At 31.3% G+C, this 24,226-nt stretch overlaps 1 protein-coding gene across 1 annotated transcript in view; it reads right to left on the bottom strand.

The window, feature by feature from the left end:
• Positions 1-10,224: 10,224 nt before the first annotated feature.
• Positions 10,225-24,226, bottom strand: part of LOC100166870 (endothelin-converting enzyme 2) — a 29,774-nt gene continuing 15,772 nt past the window's right edge. Inside the window, exons 2-14 of the mRNA XM_001942700.5 lie at positions 15,523-15,658; positions 15,271-15,432; positions 15,024-15,172; positions 14,882-14,944; positions 14,563-14,763; positions 14,285-14,412; positions 13,887-14,211; positions 13,635-13,816; positions 13,034-13,150; positions 12,663-12,918; positions 11,966-12,061; positions 11,527-11,603; positions 10,225-11,307 (exon numbers count right to left, since the gene is read on the bottom strand). Of these exons, the coding sequence (XP_001942735.2) occupies positions 11,217-11,307; positions 11,527-11,603; positions 11,966-12,061; positions 12,663-12,918; positions 13,034-13,150; positions 13,635-13,816; positions 13,887-14,211; positions 14,285-14,412; positions 14,563-14,763; positions 14,882-14,944; positions 15,024-15,172; positions 15,271-15,432; positions 15,523-15,658 (1,983 nt within the window). The 3' untranslated portion in view covers positions 10,225-11,216. The remainder of the gene's footprint in view (positions 11,308-11,526; positions 11,604-11,965; positions 12,062-12,662; positions 12,919-13,033; positions 13,151-13,634; positions 13,817-13,886; positions 14,212-14,284; positions 14,413-14,562; positions 14,764-14,881; positions 14,945-15,023; positions 15,173-15,270; positions 15,433-15,522; positions 15,659-24,226) is intronic.

Genomic DNA, 24,226 nt, shown 5'->3' with positions numbered 1-24,226 from the left:
ACGATTCGCCAAAATAATAATGAACTATAAATGTTACGCCATTACGGAATACGGATACTGAAAAATAAAAAATGCATTTTATATTTCTATAAATAAGCTATAAATTTACTATATATTTGTTATAGTGTACTATATTCTTATACTAAAATTGTAATATATGCGAATTAAAAAAAAATATATATATAAAAATTAGAGTGCATTAATTTTCTATTGTTAACATGTCAATATGATTTATACTACTATTTACTTGGGATTAAAACTAATAGTTCTTTACTTAAATCCGCTTAGTTACCCTCATTTTACCTCTAGATTTAGGGGTTGAATTGTTGATGTGACTAAAAATATATTTGTAAAAAATAATAGGATAGTGAAAAACCACTATAAATAAAATTATATAATGACAATACATTATAATATATTTCGGTCTATGCTCGGAAAATATTTTACACATTATTTACCCCAAAATATGTAAGTACTCACCACAAATCATGACTCACGAGATATCCCTTATATATATACCTATACATGATTGTTTAACATTTATAGTTTTAAACGATTAAAATTGATAAATTTTTTCTATGGAATTCCGTAATGGATAGTAATATTATGCATCCTTGATCTCCGGCTCTTTCCGACTTCGTGAGCACTTATAATATAACAGATTTTTTCATGAATTCAAATCTAAAACGCACACGTTTGATGCCTCCGGATAGAAAAGTTTTCCAGATGGTTTGCGTGTACGACTTTTTGCAACCATTATTTGTCCCGTCAGAACGACTACGTGGAATATAATGTGTGTTACACACAAAATATAATTATGTTGGCCGCCAGCAACAGTGCCATCCCAATTATAAGTGAGAAAATAGCTCTCTAACAACGTGCGTTTAATAGTACTATATATAATAAAAATAATGCTGTTTAGGCGTATAGGACCATCTGCATGATTCAGAGGACTTTGACGGAAAAACGGAGAGAGACCCCGGATGACTCATTAAGGATACGTGACGGACTTATGTCCCTCCGAGGAAACTACAATTAAAATCGATCTACAAAAGGGGAAAATATTATTTTAGAGCTGGGGACTAGAGATTTCCCATAGTAGAATAATTGAGACCTTTGTGAACGAAACGTTAACATTTGCATGGATGCCAGAAGCACATAAACAAGTAAATTTACAAACCATCCGGCGCGGCGGCATCGTCGTGTGCTGCTGTACGATATCTGCAGTAAATTATTACAGAGTTCCCCGACTTTTAGCAATCATTTTTATGACACTATCGGGAATTGGGCTGTACGTATATTATGGTATATTTAGGTTGCACTTAATCCTCGTTTGGTTTACGACGTGTACAATAAAAACAAACATCAAAAATATTTGTTGTCATGAATCGCGACCATATAAATGTTATAACGGCTTATGCGCCGACCACAATAATTTGAATTTTTCATAGAACCACTGCAGTGTGTAATACACATAGTATCTGTAAAATATTTGCACGCGAATGTACTTATGTATAATAAATAATAATATCATGTATGTGAGTATAGTGAGTGTATTTCCCATGGCCAAATTATTTTTTCAATTAATTCCATACAGCATCGCGTATGTATCGTGTAGTATATTTTAGTACCTATACGAAGTATAAAACATTAAGAGATACATATTTTACTTACATCTTCGACCAAGTCATACGATATCATTTTCTGTAACTTATTATAGGTACACACGAATGTTGAATATAAACTATAATAATAAATTGTAGTTTACATATCAATAAATTATTTCTTCAAGCTTTGCAAATATAAAATAATTTTCTCTTATTTAATTACTTTTGTTTATTACAGTTATTGATTTTTGCTTAACATAATATTATGAATCATGAAAATCAAACCATGTTGACACTCAGCGACGGAGGAGAATATTATTGGAAGTATTATTTTAAATTATTTTCTTTCGTCATTTTAATATTTATTTATCCGATTTTAGAAGTTTGTGCAATCTCTATCAACAATAATAGTAAAATATTATACTGTCGAGTTAATAATTGCATTAATTGTAATCATGTTGATATTTATGCTTAAATTACATAACTCAAAATATAATAAGTATAACACAACACAGCAGAATGTGTACCTATCGCGGTTTTCTATTCTCACATTAAACTCGAATACGTGTAAAATACAAAATGGTTTTCAAAGCGATCGAAATCATCCACACGACTTAACGAAATCTCAACATTTATCGATATAATAATTATAAATTATATATCTATATAAGGTTGTGAACAAAGCAAGATTCAAATTATGGATACCTAATTCGTAGAGCGGGAGCACAGAATACATTCTATTGTAGTATTGTGCTTCTGTGTTACTAACTTATGTTGATGTAATAACTTATAATTATGAATTTCAGCGTCAATTTGTTACCTTCGAATTGTATTTATTAGATACGATTGCGAACATTTTCCAACGAATGGACATTACGAACAAGCTAAGTGTACCTATCTGTTTTTAATATTAATATATTTAAAAAATATTTGTTATTCCGTTAATGATGAGACGAGGATAATAATTGAGAGTTATCAGTTATCCCGTTCATTATAACATTTTACATTTATCGCCGTCGTTAACGTCATTGCAATACTTAAGTTCTCTGCATATATAGATATCAATGTATCATACTCACAGCATATAGGTACCCACCTAATTGAAACATTAAGACTAAAAGTTAATTTCGTTTACAACGCACAAGAGTAATAAATTAATAAATAGAAGTAAATGTATAATACCATATTATAGTATAATTTATCGGTACCATAAAACAATAAAGCTTACTCTTTATTAATATTTTTTACTTAGTATAAATCTTAATAGTAAACATGTTTAGTTTATGACTTAAGTATATTTTTATCGTTCTAAGTTCCGGCTTATAGCTTTTTGCAGTTGATCGTATATTTTTATACAGGGGTAAATATTCAATTACTTAAAAATTACTATGCATATTGTTTAATATTTTTTTTTTGCCAGTTTACATTATACAAAATATAGTTTAAAAGATTTTTGAATACAAGAAAACAACTATTCGGCTTGTCGTAATACCGTATCACTCTATAAACTACTAACTTACCATAGTAAGTAGGTACCTACTTCTATTACTTTTGGTACAATGTTCTATTTTACTACACACAGAACATAACTAAAGAACAGTTTCGGCATCACAGTATTTATTATTTATTATACATTTCCAGGTGGACAAAATTCTCGAAACAACAATGTCGTTTTTAAAAAAAAATATTCTTACCTTGTAATATTAAAAGTAATAAAAATAAATTACATACTAGGTAACACTTTTATGATGTTCTGAAATCATTTTTGAAAACCATACGTCAGCACCTCAGTAGTCTCCATGAATTATTCTAACCGGATTTTCACTTCTGAAATATATAAGTAGGTACCTATACATATATTATTATATTATATATTTTTATTTAGTATATTATGTGTATATAGTACATACACTATATGCTTATAGCGATAGTAAATCAAATCACGAAGTTGTTTAATTTAAAACTAATTTAAACAAGTCATGGTCTCGCTTGTTTAGTTGTTGCGCATTCCATATATTCTCATTTTTTAAGAAAACGTCTACAATTAAATTCTAAGAAAAACATTTTGGTTTTTAGCGTCGAGTGACGACTAAACAAATATTCTACACGTCGATAATATATCATATATGTAAAATGTTATGGAGAAAATCGTGAAATCAGCCCGTACGGAAAGAAATGATCCTCCCCCCCCAACTGATGTATGTATCACGACCTTCCGATATCACCCCGCATTATAATATACACACCATGATGTATTTATATTATAATATATATGGCGTTTTATCGAAATTCGTGTGCATGTGTGTGACGTGTTTGTCTTGACGTGTCCGTCCCGGAGACGCCTAAACGATTAGAAACACCTCTGCCAAGGAAAGTCTCTAAACTGTCTAGACTGTAGACGCCTGGTGTGTACAAAATATGTTTCTGTAAACAATAAGTCCGCTATAACTATATAATATTATTATTGTAACTATGTCACTGACTGTCGGCGTTTAACTTAACAGCGGCGGAAGAGACGACCGTACAATAATATTACTTAAATAATAATATAATATATCATTATATATAGGTAGCGATGAAAACGAACGAGCAGACACCGTTTCGTATCACATATATTATATTTTATACACACGATGGTACTACACACGACGACTATCGCCATAATATATTATATACGTTCCTGTGTGTAAAATAATATATGTAACGGTTGTTATACAAATTGAACGAATCGTGTACAGTAATTACGCGTCGCCAAGTGTATTCGGAGACGAGAACCGACCGGGTGTGATACTGCAGCAGACAGGCATGCAGAAAATGCACGAAAACATCCGTTGGAATTTTGTGAAATTCTGGTCAACGCTGATGTGAAGTACTGCAAAATTACGAATATTTTACACCCGAACCGATAATATATTGTTTGTTTGCGCCGCTATATAGGGCTCGCCGACAGGAGTGAAAATCGATTCACTATTGGAAATCTTTTACAGAGTAGACATAAATATAATATGTAGATGCAATCGGGTCGTTTTTCATGATTGTGATTTTTTTTTTTTTAAATCTCAAATTGATTTTGCTGCAAATAAATGTCCTCATCCCATTGGTTCTGTCTTGAAATGATAAATCTGTAAATAAATCCCAAACGAGGACGTGTTAGGTACCAGCTATACATACAATGTAAGTAGTATTTTGAGTGACGTGTTGTGGTTTCCGAGTGAACTGCACAACCGTATAGTGAGGTATACGATTGCCGACGACCTTCTGAGATTGTAAATCTCCCTCTCGGCGGCGCGCGGTGGCGGAAGTTGCCGTCAGACCTTATACTTGACACACTCGAGGTGTGTCACGCCGCACACCTCATATATATGTCACGTCGTGATAAAGCGCGCGCATATAGTATATCGCACCTATCTGGTTGAAACTCATTCGACGAGACATATCATCCAGTGGGATCGCGATAATCGAAAAATGGATTCACTTTTCACGTAAACGACGGTATCTATAGAAGATGCGAACGTTCGGAAAAGAATATTTTGATTAAAACATTCGATAGAGTGCACCGATGGTTTTAAAACTATTTTGGTCTTTGATCAATTCCACTATTCCAGCCTTTGTGGACTATTATTCATTTCTGAGAAGCAAAAGTGCCTCATGCCATGGCAAACTAATAACGACTATAATATTGTTAAGAGTTCGTAAGATTGATCTAACCGACGAGTAACAATAATATAGTGTTATTTAAATACACGCATTGTCGGATTCGACGTTTGATATTCTGACTTTTATATGACTTTTAAAACCAATATTTGTCGATAGCATAATATGCAGATAATATGCGCGACAGGGTGACTTCTCTTTGGCAAATTTGTATAATATTATGTACAATACATAGGTTTAGATAGGTGCTATCGACTTTTTAGCACACGTATGTTATGCAGTTGTATAGGTAGATACTTTAGATATCGGGGGGGGGGGGGCGGTAATATAAAATAATATATGGTTTGTTCTGTGACGAATACGGAATGATTTGAAGTAGCGACCCAATTAAAAACCGCAAAAATTCACTTATAAGAGCCGTAGGCCTTTTAGCGGTGATGATGTTTCACGATGCATGATTAGACGTGTGTCACTCAACTACGCTTCACGGAAACGACTTGCGCGACATCGCGTTATTATGATGTCATTATGTATACCGTCGCCCGTCGGACTGCGTTCCGTTAAAATCTTGGCGAAACTTTATATATAGGTATCATAATGACATAATAATATGACATTAATTGCTCTTGTATTAAGTCAAATACCTACGGTTGTGGGGAAAGCAATCTCCCGTTAACCTAAGGAAAAAAAAGTAATTTATACTATTCCATAAATATTAAATTGTAATTTGATTTAATAATATATTATTATATGTTAATAAATATGTTCGAGTGGCGCGTTAATGACGCAGGCGATAGAAGTATAGTATTTTATCATTATACCGTTTTAAAACTAATCAAATTGTTTTCTATTTTTGTTTTTAATAAATACGCACGTTTACATGCTGGGTGTCGGCGTATAATATCCAGTACTCCAGTAACAAACCATAATAGTCGATCAAAAATATAATTGGAAGGGTTTGGTTAATGTTTCGGATTGTATTACGTAAGATGGATATACCTTTATGTATAGAACCTCTATCGAATCCAATTCTGTAATATAAATCTTATGCAATGATATAAATATATGTCATGTTATATTATATGTATAACAATATCGACGCGGAATCATGGCGAGGAATATTTCATTTTTTATTTTATGCCGCACCACGTAAGTACCGCCCAGAGATGATTTAAATCTGATGGACCCGGTGTTTGCGGTTTTCGTAATAATATTATATATTATTATTACACTGCTGCCATACTGTGATTAATACGGTCATGTGCGGTGTACACGCGCGCGTACCTATATAATAGTAATAATGTAACATCATATTTTATTATTATTATGTGGCGCACTGCGGGAAATCAATGCAAAACAGCTGCCTATCGTCTCGGTATACCATATACGTACCTATTTACCTGTATATAGCAATAGTATAACAATATTGTTGTGTATTATTTTAGCAACAACGGTTAGACTTCAACAATGGTCGATTATTCAACGACGATAAGTGTTCAAGTAAAGATAATACTGTGCTTTATATAATATTATACGTGCAGGAGGTAGGGTTGTGCTGCACTTCAAAATTAATTATACGTCGCGCATTGTACGCGGTTTTGATTTAAATAGTTCAAATACGTTGATAGCTCGTCGTGTAAGTCCCTCGGGCTACAGCTTAGAACCAAGGGAGCCCCGCTACGATATCGGATAATACGTATAGTATGATGTAGGTACGTCGATCTTCGAAAGTCCCCCAACGAAGGCAAATATAATATATTAGAATAATACAATATACGATTAGTTATTGGATACGATATAAGACGACCTGCATGAATTCGCGGATTTCACGAAAAATCTTATGACACCGACGAGTGTACGTTGGGTTAAAAAATTGTCGGCGAGGTGAAGATAAATTCCCCGCTAACGACGGATTCTGGGACATATTATATTAATATTATTACCCGTCGGCTGTCATATTATTAACGGGAGCGTTAATTAAAATGTCCGGTTTGTGACTGTACATGTACCTATTTGATTTCAAAGTTGAGCTCACTGTATGACATTATACAAAATAAAAGTATCATTTAAAACGGTACAATTACAACCACAACTAACATTATGTAGGTACTATTATTAAATGTATATCATTCAACAATCAAGAAATCTGGATAATGCATTCATATGAATACACGCAAATAACTAAAAATGTCTTTCATGTAAAATGTAGCAAAAGTGTTGTGCCGTTTAATGGAACACCCACGAAAAATTCCATTAAAATTTACCCACTGCCTGTAACTATTACATGTTATTATTATGTTATATTATTACTTATTAGATATTGTATTTCACAAGTTTTGTGCGTCGTTTTAAAAACTAGCTATACTCTAATGTCATGTCGTGTGCTATGTAACGCGTAACTTGGTATCCATCCACGGCCGAGTACAAGTAGGTAATGCCTTACATAACGTACTTTATCGTTACATCACCCGCGAATTTCAGCAAGATTATCAACCAAGTCTGGTAATATTTTATTGTGTTGTCATATTGACACTAATCGTCTACTTTTAATCCGTTTCAAAGGTCAGCGCAGTTAAAAAAAAATAAAAAAAAACCTACCCCAAATAAATTTAATGTCATGCTATAATATAATGTCGATCGCTGCTATTTGAAGGGAGTGGATGACAACGATTATTGTGGCTACCGGTTAGTGAATATATAAAATAATATCTTAACTAACTTATACCTATAGGTAGGTACCATAATAATACGGCTCACTGAGCTTCCAATATTATATATAATATAATATCCACTCTTTTAAACATACCTACAATTATCATCATACCATTTCCCATATATAGGACATTTCAAAGTAAAATTATGTCCAAGTGGTCTATAGACCACCGCAGCAGGTTTAAAAATATCAGGTTTTCTCATAGAATTTAAGACGAAAACCGTTATTACGATCGGAGATAATATAATGTATATTATGGTACTGGTTTACAAAAAAAAAAATAACAATTTATTACAGATACCAGCCGGTTCTTCTCGGCAAAATTGATTTAATCAGTTTGGACCATTTAGACGAATCTTTTCAAAGATAGGTAAAATAGCTAATGAACTATGAAAACAAATAAGAGAATAGGCTATGGGAAAAATATATATTTATGTAACATATTGCAAATATTTTTTGAAAACGATCTGGTGAATTTTAAAATTGTCCTATGGACTATGACCTCGGATAAAAACTCAATAAGCTACTGCTGAATTTTCAATGAAACTGTTATGAGCACTTTTGACTAGTAAATAGTAATTATTATGCCATGTACAATAAAAAATATAATTACTGTTTAGGCATCATGGCGAATAACCGGGAACGTTCTGTTGTTCTTTCGTGTAAACGCGTATTTTTATCGACGCTTCCTTTAACGTTATCACAATACATGCAGTATTGTTTTTGTTTTTGCATTTAGATTATACATTGTCTTATCGGTGTTGACTATGTATTTTTTGCAGACAGGAAACATAATATTATTATATATTTGTCCTCGTTATCTGTAAGAATTGAGGTTCTAATATTATTTTTTCCAATATCACGGTAACCATACGTTATAAATTATAATTGACGGCATCATATATTTATTTTATTTTTTTATCAATTAGGTTTTCCTGACATCTATAGTAACAGTAATATTATAAAATATACAATTTTCAAATCAATATAATTATTAATATAAAATTATTAATTAGCTTTACTTTACAAAAAAATAAATATAAAAATGAGTAATTTTGATGTTATAGAGGTTATTTTATTGAAAAGATCAAATGTTTAATTAATTATTTTTTTCTACTAATAACTCAAGTTTAAACAGTTTTAGTAAATAAAGTATACAAGCTAGTGCACAAGTCTACTTTTTCATTTGAATTTTTATTAAAAATTAAAAATTGTTTAAACATGGCGACTAATCATACAAATTACTGGTAAGAACGGAAATAGTATCCACTGACCTTTTTTGCACAAACATTATTTGACGTAGACGGTATAGACTTAAGATATTTCGTTTGTAAACGATAAAAAAAATCGATTGTCATTTTAAAGTTTTCAACTTATAACATTGAACTTGAAAAGATATTATAGATACCATTCTATAATAATATCAAGTACAATATGCGTCGTTTAAACGTAATATTAAAATATTGGTGGATAATATAATGCATAGCTATTAGCTATAATAAGCTTTAACTATTTTATCATAACGTTATTCGTAAAATATTCCAAGATGTAAAAATTGCCTTGTGCAGAGATAGTCAATATACATGAATAGATTTGATTTGTCTCCGTGAGATTGATTTTTCAATTTTTTTAATTAAGTGTTAAGTGATATAGAACATAATTTAATTGACCTAGGTTATAGAGAATCTTGGTTAAGATTTCAGTTATTTATCAACGTGAAAAAAACGATTTTGATAAACTTCGTGAGTTTAATTTTCAGAAGCTTATCACGCATCACTAGTTTTGTTATTATGGGTTTTGGTAAAAAAAAACCTCGTCAGTATGTTCAATATACTAGTATTTAACAAGCATATTTTATACAAAACACACGCCATTGGTAAACTATAAAAGTAATATTTTAACTTCATACAAAAAATAGTTTAATATAATTTAGATTACTTTTTATTAATTATGTTTAAATATGAAATACAAACGGCATAATTTCGATATTGTTATACTCCTTAGTTAATACCTAGTAGCATATTATTGATTAAGTATTTTAACGATTATATATTTGAATTTAGGACCTAGGACCGATTAACTCACCACTGACATATTATAATATATGTGTACCTCTATGGGTGTATTTGTTTAAAAGATTTATAATTAAAATACCTAATTAAAAAAATATAAACATGTTTTTACTGTTTTTTATCAGTGTGTAATTATAAAAGGAATGCTATTGTGCAAGCAATTATCAAAAAGGTCAACCCACTGTAATAAAGTTTATTGTTTAGTATGCCTTGGCCGTTTAAAAAAAATTAACATAGTATGATATAAATACAACGACATTCAATGGTGAACCATCAATATTCATATGATGCACAAATGATCAAATGAACGTTGGCTGGTTAGAAACTGCAAACTGCATAAAAATAATAATTATGAAAACAACTATTTATCAAAATATCTTAATGGAAAATCCTTAAGACTATAGTTTTTATTTATTTTTAAATATAATTCATAAATTTGTCATAAGTCTTACACAATAAATTAAAATAAAAAATTTTAAGGTACAATAAAAAAATGTTGTATTTACATTTTAAAGGCATATTAATATCAACAACAAAATAAGACTTAAATTGAAGGTATGTGTATAATGTATGTACAATGGGTTCGACAAATAGAGAAAAAATGCAAAATCTTTTGACTTTTTTTTTTTGTTTTAATACCCTGTGTGCGAATTTGTAAAACTATCTACATTTATGAAATTATCCATCAAGGTACCGCCATAAAAATAGATAATTGAACAGTAAGGAAAAAAAAATTAAAACAAAAACACACACATTTCCAGTCTTCACAGCACACTTGCATGATGCATGTCAAAAAGTCATCAATGTTAAAATGTAAAACATTGACACTGTTCGATACACGTGTGTGCAAATGTGATTTTAGAATACATAAAAATACTTATAATTTAATATATAATACGTATTGGCTATGAACTCTCCATCCAAAAATGATGTCATGGTCAATTTGCGCAAATTTTATCGTAAACAACAATAGTTTTAGTAATAATAATAGTTAATAATAATAAATGATATCGATAATTATAGCAATAATAATAATAATAATAATAATAATGATAATGAACGAGAAATAAGTCACTAAAAAACGTTCGAATACTCGTCGTTGGGTGCATAATTTCTGAGAACCCAGATGCACTCTGATATAATAATATTACAATTTCACAACATCAACAATCAGTAGATGTATTCGCATGTCTTCGTTGGTCTCCCCATGCAGTTGAACGCGCTTTTGAATGATTCTGAATGTTCAGATATCGTTTTTAATCTGTAAAAAATATAACACAAACATGAAAAATAATTTGATTGTTAATTTTATTAATAAGCGGAAAATAAGCCAACGTGCAACTCTAAACGCCTTACACAATGCCATCATGTCATCTCACATACACAATATGTTGCCTATATAAAACGCCGTGTGTTTCTCTTAATTTGTGACGTCCAACGCATAACATTTATAAATACATAATAACACTATTATACTTACAAAAGAGATTCATCAGACATCAAGTTGTACATGGTGTCCAAATCTTGTTGTTGTGGAGATTTAATTGTGCACAGAGACTGTAACGAAAAATCCATGAATATTGTTATTATAAAATTGGCATATTGTATAATAATATTATCATGTGAAGAGTATACAGACATGGAATTATAATATAAAAGCCACTCCTTATGATTTAAAACTTGGATGTAAAGTACCATACTCAGAGTACGGTTATTGTGAAAATTAATGACATGGCATCAACTAATTTTATTTTAATTTAATTTAACAGGTCATTAACACACTTAATAGATCACTGAATATACATTCTTGCAGGAGCGTTGAGATTAATTAGGAATTAATATTTAAGAATATTTCAAAAATCAAATTAATTGTTGTCTGAATAAATTTCACGCCATTATTGTAATGCTAATATCCTTACTTGTGCGTATCCTATGAAGAACAGCGCGTCGTATTCATAGGACTCCATGGCTGGTTGATGGTAATGTGGTTCAGTTTGCGTTTTTTTCGTTAAGCTCTGTGAAAACAAGACATTAAATAATATAATAATCGCGGTGTCAAAGTATGCTTAAAATTAATAATTTATGATAGTTCACGAAGTTCATAATATACAATAGTTCATCTTGTTAAGCATTCCCATTTCTCAAAATGCGATAATAGTGAGGGGTATAGTTGTACTTAATACTTATACTATTACGATAAATAATAGAAAATTATTAACCGAGATTTTAAGACCTAAAATACGTATGGTTTATACTTTATAGTGATGATCGAATATTAACGCTGAAATGAGATAAGGTTAAAAAGTAAAAACACAATCGTTTATATAAATACGTCTATGATCATTCTTTTGATTCTTGTATAGATATCAAAAAGAAATTTCGTACAAAATAAATAACAAAAAAATATACACATACAACATTATATGGGCACGCGTATACAAAGGCACAAAACTAATTTAAATGTCGATTTACGATTTATAGATTCGTGAAGGCCAAACTCTAATAGGCAGGTAACGTCAATGGACTATGGCCGATTTACGATTATGAGTTATGATGATATAAGTCGCTGTGACATAAATATCACTATCACACATCACTATTATCCGATAAACATACCTGCAGGGCAAATCGAACACTCGATACTGATAACATTGCTGTCAGCACTGTGTTGTTAACGAAATCCACTTGTTGGTCCTTTAGGAATTGACCGAAGCAAGAGCGGGCCTCAACAGTGGCGCCGATACTTCGATTGACGGCCGCCGAGTGGGCTTGTAACAATACTCCGTCTGTTCCGTGAGCCACTCCAGGTGGATACACGCTGGACAGAATGGCTGAGCTGATTTCTACACCCAAACCTCCATACAACAAAGCCCTGTAAAATAGTAGAGGCGTTAGTCCCAAGATGGATTTACAATCAATTTTAAATCAATATACGGTTTTAATGTTTTATGAACACACATATATATTTTATAATTTTTTGGACTTACTCAGGATAACCAGTCTCGAAATAAGGCGGTGATAATAACGACAGTGGAACGATTACTTTGTTACTGGCTACGTTGTATGTGACTTTTGGATCTTCAGACACCAAGTCATCCAACCACCTGCGGGAAATACAATGACAGAGTGTTAAAAAATACTCTGATGTATTCAAAACAATACTATGCATAATGTAACTAAAATGTTCTGTTGAATGGCCGTAAAACAAAAGCTTGTAAACAATATAATATCTAATTCTTTATACATTTTATGCTGAAACGCTTATTCAATTTACTAGGTATTAAAAATATTTATAAATATCATATTTATGAATTAGGTACCTATACTAAAATAATATGTTCAAATGATTAGAATTAGTACAACATTTCTTGATGATAATTGATAGTTTTTTTTAAAAATGTGCCTATCTATTAAGTTAAAATAAATTACCAATATGTATGTCACATTATAACAATAATTAATAATACCCTATAGCCGGACTTAGATACAAAGTTTTCTCAGTGAGGCTCATTATTTCTCAGTAAAAAACTGAACAAACGTAATGGTATGAACAGTATAACCATTTTGATATCATTATATAAAACTTACCCATATTCTTCTTTCTTGGATTTAAGTTTGATCTGCGAATAATCTTTAATGAATGATACGGCGTAATTTACGTTTTGGAAAAAGTCAAGCTTTTGAATTGGCAACTGGCTGTAGAATTGATTTACGTAATTCTCTTGGAGCATATTTTCTGGTAACCCGATTTGTACTGTCAATGAGTTCAACTAAAATGGAAATGGGTGAACAATAACCTTTCTTACCAATCTGAATAATTTTAAAGGTATAAATTATTACCTTGTTCAATACGTGATCACTCAACTCTGGTCCTAAGTCTTGGTTTTTATTTACGTTTGATATGATCGACTCTTTAATGTTCTCAAAAACGTCTTTCACTACGGCTACAACGTCAGCCTTTTTTTCGATGTGCGGTTCCAGCGTAGCGGTTATACCAAATCCCATAAATTTTTGCAACAGAGAAACGCAAATCTCCCATCTAGGCGGCAAATCTTTCTCGCCCGTAAGTTCAGCTGTGTAAATTTTGACAATTTCCCTAAACTTGACCGACAAATATGGGACATAAGCTTCGGCCATTTTCCACATGAAATAGTCGTTTAGTCCACTATTTGAAAAACACAATTACAGTATTTTGTTAGAAACGAAGTTATAAGAATGCACGATGTCGAAAAACTAACCTGCGGTCTGACGACGATATCAGATTAGATAAATTACTGAAATAAGTCGGCGACACAACCGAGACAAACGTATCGTCGCCAATATTACTTTCTGGAAACTTTGATTGCAAGATGTCTAAAAGCGGAATCTACAACGAGGAACGAAATCAAAATCAATTTATAATATGCACAAAACAAATAATAAATAACTATGTATATGTCTATATGTCTATAATGTCTATATGTATAAGGACCCGCTACATATTGTGTTTGTATATTATGATATAATATCTTCGTACCATTCCAGCGATTTCTTTCAGTTTAGACAACTTGAACCGTCGGTGAGAATGAAAAGGATCCTCTTGTTTGCTAGCTGGCGTTATTTCTGCGATACGTTTCTCGTAGTGGAACATGTCGTTACTGAATATCGATGCGTCACCACTGGTGGCGCCCAGTAATTGCGATACGTCCACCATATACTGTTTGTACGCGGCCACAATCTGCAAATAATCATCGAAGCACGTATTTATAGTACAATACATCTGTAATCTAATTCTTATTAACATTATTATTATTATTGTGTTATAATTATTATCTTTAATGTGCACACAAACTTACTTTATTCTCTTGCTGCCTATAATAATACCTTCGGTCGGGTAAGCCTAGTCCTGCTGGAGATATCTGAAATAGTGAAATAATTCCGCATTTTATAAGACAACCAACTAGAGTAACGATATAATAATAACACTGATAATAATACCTGAATTATGTTTTGGCCTGAAACCTTATCGTCAGGAACAACGTCTATCTTAAAAAACGGACTCACGCTGTATTTGGAGTGCAATTGAACAATGGTACTAGTCACGTCCCACTCATGAACGTTAAAATCTTTTAATACATGCCAACCACCTAATGTATATTATGATCATAATTGAATTATATTATATTGTTAAGTACACATAAAAAGAAAAATTCAGATTGGACCTCCCAAGAGATACAAAACATACCTAGAATAGTACTAATAATCTTCTTTAAAGGTTTTCCTTCATCTGTTTCGATATTGTCCAGGTTCATGCACGATTCGTAGAAATGCTTCATCTTCCAGTTCAACGAGGTGGAACTGGCAACGTTTCTCAACGTAACAACCATATTCCTGATCTTTATTTTTTCTATTCAAATTCAATAAGAATAGCTTAAATTTCAATATTTATTTTACAATGTATAATAATACAAATATAATATGCACTCGATGTACTTACGATCTTGTTGAATGCGTTTTTTTAAACTCCACGAACTCATGTACGCCGGCAAGTCGTTGGTTTGCAGCCATCCTCCACAAGAGTATTCTCTAAAATTTTCGCACGGCTGTTGAGTAAAGTTGATTTTGGGTAGTACCTTTAAACAAAAATTAAAATCACATAAATATCATAAGCATATATATATGTTTAAAATATAAACGTTAAGTTACAAAGAGTTTCCTGTAGTTATTCGGTTATGGATCGTTAACTCTTCGCTTTATTGCTTTAATTCGATTTCAAAACCTAAAGAAACGTCATGGGCGTTGTATAACATCATACGAACCGCAATAACATCTAAACGTTGTTACAAAAGTGCTGTAGACCATTTTTTTTATTTATATATAAATAGACTATAGACGACCTACAACGATCATTTAGCTCTGGATATAATTTATAGCATTTCAGGTTAGGTTCATTGTTACCATACCTTGATACCTAAACAATAAATAGGTATAGAATTCATGTTAGACACGACACGCATCACAACAGTCATTATAAAAATATATACAGACCGAGTACATTAGGTATTACGATAAAGCACAAATTAGATTTATGGTCATATTTCATTATAGCGATCGATTACATTTTAGGTTTCTATATACGTCACGATTTGAGATTTTGGCTTAGACTATACCACCGATTTTGATAATATAGCGCGTCCTGGTGTCCCGATAGAGTGTTTCGGGACGACAAATTGTTCCAGAATTAAACTTCAATAATTCATGTTAACATTTTGGCTTTTACTAAGCAATTCTATAGTAGAAAACAATATTGTATTGATAAATGATAAAACAATGAAGTTTATTATTTGAATGACTTGCGAAATCTATTCTAAAATTATTTTCCCGGCTTGTAGATGAGTGAATATCAATACTGACATTTTAATTTCCTGTTTTCACATGACAATTTTCGTTAACACTTATCTCTAATTGATAACTTTGTCGGTTATGCATTCTGATTTGTAACTTTGAGTTAGTTTTTACCTAATAAACGTATGTCGTAGAGTGTTGACCAGTATGTATAATATTCCAGTTGCGAAAAAATATTAAGTTAAAAATACTGACGGTTAACCGTGGAGGAGTTGTACAATTTTTTCCAGTGAAATTTATACGAAAAATGTTTGTCACAGCTTAAGTAAAATAAAATATGGCAACTCTAGGTTAATTAGAATTCACTGCATAAAACTTTCTAACAAATTAAAAGTGCTAATATTTTGTAGACACTTAGTACATTATATTATTATTTAATATCACGTATAATAAATATTAAATAATTATAATTTATAGTCAGTAGCACTGTCCGGTGATCAAGCGTTTGTAGAAATTAGTATTTAGTAAGCTATTCAAAATTGCTAGAGACCCTTGTAAACAGCTTAAATAAGAATATGTAATACGTAAGCAATTTTGAAAGAAAAAATATATAAATTGATCAGAAGTAAATATTTTACTGTTTCCTGGACCCAGTAGGTATACTCTATATAGTCATTTTTAAAACGTAGCCACCATTAATGGAATAAATTATACATGTATACCCACCTTTAATGGAATCGGTCATGAACGCCCACTCAGAAAACCTTATTTCCATTCTACCTTTTGCACGCATATCGAGGGTTTTATGAATAGCTTCAAATAATCACATACAGTAGTAGATAAGGTAGGTACCGTAACATGAGGTCCTAGGATCTCCACTTTTATTAAACACTGGTCATAAAAATGCATATACACCCATGCACAGATGCACTACCTACCAACTTTGTTTAATTTTAACGTATGTTTATTACTAAATATTGGTACTTAATACATTTTAATAAATATCTTGATATTGGTATATTAACATATTGGGTCGTTTTTTCAAAAATAAATACAATTAAGGTATTAATTGAAATTCAAACTTTATGAAAACACCAGGAGTATAATCAATAATAAATAATAATGAAACAACATTCTAGATGGATATTGTAGAAATTAGCGTCATATGCGCTGTAAACAGAGCGGTGTAGACGCAGCTTCCTCCATGCACGCACGCAGACCACTATCCACTATAATAGTATGTGCGGCTCATGATGAAAGGGGTTTTTGATACGGACGAGAGACGTTCCGGTCCACCTAACGTCAAACGACCGTCGAGACAAAAATAAACGCTGCATCACTGTCGTCCGTGCAGCTCGTCACGAAATAATCACGATATGTTAATATATATTCCGCGTGCGCATGATTTAGGTATTTTTAATTTTAATTTTTTACCCCGAAAACCTCAATGCGTAACCCCTATGAGGGATTAATGAACCGTGTTGGCGTTCAATCGAAGTGGGCTAGGCGAGCGGTTTTTTCGTCGTCACCCGAGCCTCGCCCTCGGATCCGGACGACGTGTTACTGCTGGAGCACTGTAGCAGTACGATGGTATTAATGATAATGATGATGATAATAATAATAATAATAATATACGTTGCATAGGTCGTAAAAAATGCACAGGAGTGCCACTCTCAGATAGAGCACGCGCGCCCCATAAATGGCTATATATATATATATATAAATTTATAAATGCACGGCCAGATATATAATATATTTCGTTTCGTTTCAAGTCCTCGTAACACAGTCCGGGTGCACAACAAAATGATATGATATTATTATACTCGTATACTTTCACTGGGAGGTCGTGGCCGCGTTCGACAATAGGCAAGGTTAAGGACGCACACGCTACACATTATAATATTATGTTCTCCATGGGTAATCTTATACCCTGCATAATATAATATATATACCTGAACATAGCTGTATGAGAGAGTGTTTTCATATAATTGAATTCGTCACAGATATATAGGCCTCCGCTCGGCCGATGAGTGGTCTCGTCCAGCGAGTCCGTCTCACGTAGATAATATATATAAGCAAACGATATACCGTCTACGGAGATCTAACCACGTGACACACAGTAGTCAATACTTAATAATAATAACATCACGTCGTTGATAGCGGTCAGATGTCGTACGGTGCATGTAGAATATAATATACAATATTATGCATACGTAGGATTTTTAGTGTATTCCTCTATTTCGGCGGTTGTATTTTTTGATCTCTTCGGTGCTAATCGACCTCCATTGACTTGAAAGCCCTCACAACCATATATTATGAAGTAATATTTTTGTGTAATATCTTCCTGCCTTTGGCGGAATATAGCACATAGTACCATATACGTTCGTACACGTATATTATGTACACACGATATAAATAACATAAGGATACTATAATTGCGGAAATACGAGATCGGAAATAGCATAACGACTGTAGCGTTTCGAATCCAGTGTATTAAACACATTGACAGTATTTTCCCCCTTAATCGTGTATATTATGCAGCATAAATAACATTATATTATATTGTCAAGAATCACCCGCGCGTCCGACCGACAGATTTACACCACGTGCACACGTGCTATGTTGCACTCCAAACATTGATAAAATATCGCACCGTCAGTACAATAAGGCCATAACTAAAAAAAAGCAAATGTTCAGGAAATCAGTATGAAAGTTTAGAATAAAATGAAAATGTTTTCATCAAACAAAAAATAATGTTCAGGGTTAAGATACATATTTATAATTTTGTTGTGGTTTTTATCCATGTAAATATCTTTACTTTTGTGTGATTTCAACTTCAAAGAACAAAAATTGAAAATTTTCTAGTTATGAAATTATTGCACTACCTTTTAAATTGATTTTAATACTATTTTGGCCATAAAAAAAATTTATGAAGTATTAAAAATTATGATTTAATTAATATATTTATATTATTAAATACGTTGATGTTGACTCTAAAAAACACTTAAACTAAAAATAAAATAATGGCATAATATAATATTTAATTTATAAAATGAACAACTTCAGTTTCTTGAATATTTGATTATTCTTTAACAATATTAACATTTAACATTGAATTATAACAATTTGTATATTAAATTATTGTTATTACAAAATAATATTAAAATTATAATAATATTATCATTTTTTGTCTTAAAATAAAAAATAAATAACATCTTTTCTGTCTCTTAGTTTCCTTATTAGGTATTCAAAATAAATAATTTTTCCTCAATGTATGAATATTTTCTACTGTGATAGTGTGGTTGAGAATTGATTATCATGGCATGTAGAATTATTATTTTTACTTGTAGTAGTCTCTTAAAAAATATTTAAATAATGTAGGTACACATTTTGTAACAGTATTAATATGATGTTAATTCCATAATACCTACATAGCTAATAAGTAATATTAATACTTTTGATAGAAAAATTATAATAAAAATATAATTTTTTTTCCTTAAAATAAAAAATAAATAACATCTCTTCTGTCTCTTAGTTCCCTTATTATTCAAAATAAATAATTTTTCCTCAATGTATCAATATTTTCTACTGTGGTAGTGTGGTTGAGAATTGATTATCATGGAGAGTAGAATTATTATTTTTACTTGTAGTAATCTCTTAAAAAACTTTTTAGTAATGTATACATTTTGTAATATTATTAATATGATGTTAATTCAATAATACATACCTAATAAGTAATATTAATACTTTTGTTAGAAAAATACAAGTTTTAATATGTATAATAAATTATTAAGTAATTACTGTCTTACTCGGTTTTCCTTTATGTTAGCTCTTTTAGGGGTTTTAATAGATATTTTTGCTTCTCACTAAATTAAAAGTTTTTTAACTCTACCACGAGAAGTCAGTATATTTATTATAATGATACAAAAATATACTCAATTTAAAAAATATGAATTAGACTATTAGAGTAATAGAGTATGACTAGAGTACAAATGAGTGTAATAAATGAATGATAATAATATTTTAATATTATTATTGTTATTACGTATGTTATTATCTCAATATGCGGCGTTGTAGATCTGAAAATTTGATTGTTTTAAGTTGCAAAAGCGCCATACTTCAATATATTATATTTTTATATTTTTATTTAATTTGAATTCATACATACATAAAAGTACTGGGCCGCACTGAGAGAACTCGTGTGAGGGCAAAAAATATGGTCTTATTGTTCTGACCCTATGTACTTGTTTAGTAAACGAGCACATTACGTTTTACGACCAAATTGTACTTAGGAATTTAACATATATGTTCAATGCAATAAAAATTTTCAGAAAATATCATTATTATTAATATAAAGAGGTAGATGACTACCATAAACTAAAACAGAAAAAATTATGAATTTATAGACACCATAAACACAAAAATCATAAATTTCAAGTTGTGGCCTTATTGCACTGACAGTGCGAAATATTAAAATATACTCGGTACCTAATTGCAAATCAAAATATTTTCAAACCCAGCAAATTTATATATTCGCTCTTAAAAAAACAGAATTTTACGAATATTTGAGCAGGAGTTTATATTACAATTGTATAACAAACAACGTAACATTGAATACATAATGATGAACATAACTATCACAACTGATAGAGCAAAGAAACATCACCAATAATAATTATCAATATATATAGGTATATATTAGTATTAGAGCTTCAATATATAACTCGTAAAAAAAAAAACGATAAAATTTCTTTAATTTGTATTGACAATCAAGGACAGAATAGAAAAGACATATAATACATTCAATTCTACTTTTCTTTAATGCAATTACTGTTTTCGTTTTTTTGAAAGTACATCAAAGTTTTAAAAATTATTTTAAACAAAATAAATACATAATTTAATTCTGTTATTAATACAAATAACCATACATTTCTATGCAATATAGACGACATAATAAAGTACAATTAGCCTAAACACACAGTCGCGTACTATCAGTGGAATGTTTTTATTATATTATGTTATAATACGACGTATAGAATATAGCTGTATACAAATTTATTAAATTATTAAATATACATACAGGTACACATAATTTCATTATATAACCCCTTCAATTGAAAACAATATCTGGATACGTCACTAAATGAGGGAATCTAAATTCAACAGCTTTCACTATCGTATTAGGTACTCATATTATTATTTTTAACTATTAGGTACCAATCATTGTGATTTTATGAATTAATATGTTCAACGTCACGCAATGTGACTAATCTATATCTACTGAATTCTCCAACCGTTTGTAATAAATAAACTACAATGAAACGACAATTTTTTATTTGATTATTTATTGATTATTGTTTTAGCCATACGTCACCAAAACATGTCTATGCAACAATGCGTGTGATATAGCGAAATTAAATTTAAAAATGCTAGTTTCCGATTGCAGGACCTCGTGAAGTCATGTATCGCATGATGACAGTGTATGAGAAATTATAACTATAGATACGTATGTACTTGGAACTCTATGATAAACCACAAATATTTCGTCGCACAATACATGTCCCGCAGTACCATATCAATACACCACAATACTTCACTTCAAACTGATTAACCAGTATCATTCAATACATTCAATATATTAGTTTCTTGTTGATAAAATATTTTTACACAAAAACAATTCATAATTGGTAAATTCTAACATATTAAACGAATATGGTATTATAAAAGGTCCCTCCGATACTAAAAAATAGTTTTTTTTTTCGTAACTAAATAATATACAGCAGCATTTGTTTTGAAGCAACGGTTGGAATCTTATTAACACGAATATTTATTGCAATTATTCATAATTGAGAATTTTAAATTGCAAGTGTAAAAACATTAATAATAAAGTATACAAATCTAGAGTGCATCACAAGAAATTTGAATTCATCAATATAGGTATATATATATATATTATATATAATATAATATATATACAGACACTAAACTCACGGGAACAGAATAATCGACGAAAATGAATATAAATTTCCAACGGAACAGCAGCTAGTATCCGTCCTATCTCGTTATCATCATTTCAAAGTCATCTAGCAATCTCCCATGCATGATTTTATACGAAAAATCTATAAGTTCCGTACAGGATATTTGGCGGATTTATCAAATATAATAGTATTACACGTAAAACGATACAATCGAATACGTTCGTTTGTTTTGTGTGGAGTTCTCCGTGTATAAGACTTTTGGGCGGGGGTGAGGGAGACTATAGGTTTGAGAACCATTGCGAATAAAGTATACAGTACGAGTGTTGGTTATGGCGTAGTGGGAAAGGGGAAGAGGAAACCAGTCGAGAATAATGTGGACACGTACGACGTACCGCTAAATATTACGTCTCTCTCTCACATACACATACCAACTCAATCTCTCTCACTCTCTCTCTCTCTCTCTCTCTGCCATGCAACTGACCCTCTGGCCGGACAGCCACCGAGTATCTGGTCCGACAGTTTCCCTGCGCACAAGAATGTGCGTGCTCCGCAGCACACAACATAAACTAACACAAACGCAAGCATTAAAATTCTAACACACACACACACCGAGATCTTACCGAGATTAAACATCGTCGGCGGACGGAAAACTAAAATAATAATACGGCGACACACACAGGAGAATAATTATAATATTATATCTCATAGTTGTGAAACAATAGTACGTCACGATGCTTGATGTTATAAAGGCATACCTGTTGCGCGCGTACATAGTACGGCGAACAACATCATGTGTACCTACATCTGGTTCCCGTGCGTGTTGCGGAGGTAGACGACCCGAAAAATGTTTCCTACCGACAACGGTTGTGTGGCAGATATCCGGCAAGTGTGAGTCGGAATAGGCCACTGAAAAAGTAATCACCCTTATTTTAATTTTTTTTTGTGGTTTAGAAATATCAATATATAGTGCCGATAATGAAATAACATACTATAGTGATGCACATAAAATAGGTATAGCACGTTTATTTTACCACCAAAATAATATAATATTACATTTTTCTTAACTACTATTATAGTATATTTAGGATACAACCGCGGCGAATACGAACACATTATACAATTTGTTATAATGCCCTCGTAAAATCCATTTGACGATGGGCTGCTAGTTACACCTTGCACGAGATTTTCTAAGAACCGGTTGGCGCTCAGACTAAATACCATATAGTATATACTATATACATGTTACATTTACGATTATAATTTGGAATTGGACACCCGCAGTTTGGGAAATCGTAATGTAGTTCATGCGGCGGACGGCTGCAATAAATCCAAAAAGCCATATTTCAACGGATCCTATTGTATACGCACTCCGGGTCTAGCGGTAGGAATGGCTGTATGTTTGTATTCATTAAAGACATATTATTACCTAACATTTTATACTGAACAACTCACCCGTCTCACCCGTCCGATTTAAACGGAAATAAAGTAAAATTATAACAAAACATCGATTTCAAAAAAAATATAGACCATTATAACCCAAAACTATAAAATACGAATACGATAAGGTATGTATTTTTATACCCGCGGCCCTGAACATTTAAAACCATATTGAGAAAATAAAAATACAACTTGTCTTTCAATTTTCACACGATAAATTCGAATGACGGTTACAGTTAATTTTCTTATATTGAAGTGTTGAGGTGAATATATAATACATGTATACTTATTGTATTGGTTAATACATGCATTAGCGCATCAGTATTATGTATACAAGTGTATGTAGTTATTACTATTTACTTGTGACAAAAATATAATATACAAACCAACGTATTATAAACAAGTTACATTTTTACTAAAATAAAAATATTTAACTCCTAA

This window comes from Acyrthosiphon pisum, chromosome A3, assembly GCF_005508785.2.
Source record: "Acyrthosiphon pisum isolate AL4f chromosome A3, pea_aphid_22Mar2018_4r6ur, whole genome shotgun sequence".
In the NCBI taxonomy this organism is placed as follows: Eukaryota; Metazoa; Arthropoda; class Insecta; order Hemiptera; family Aphididae; genus Acyrthosiphon; species Acyrthosiphon pisum.
This window is presented reverse-complemented; position numbering and strand designations above follow the sequence as displayed.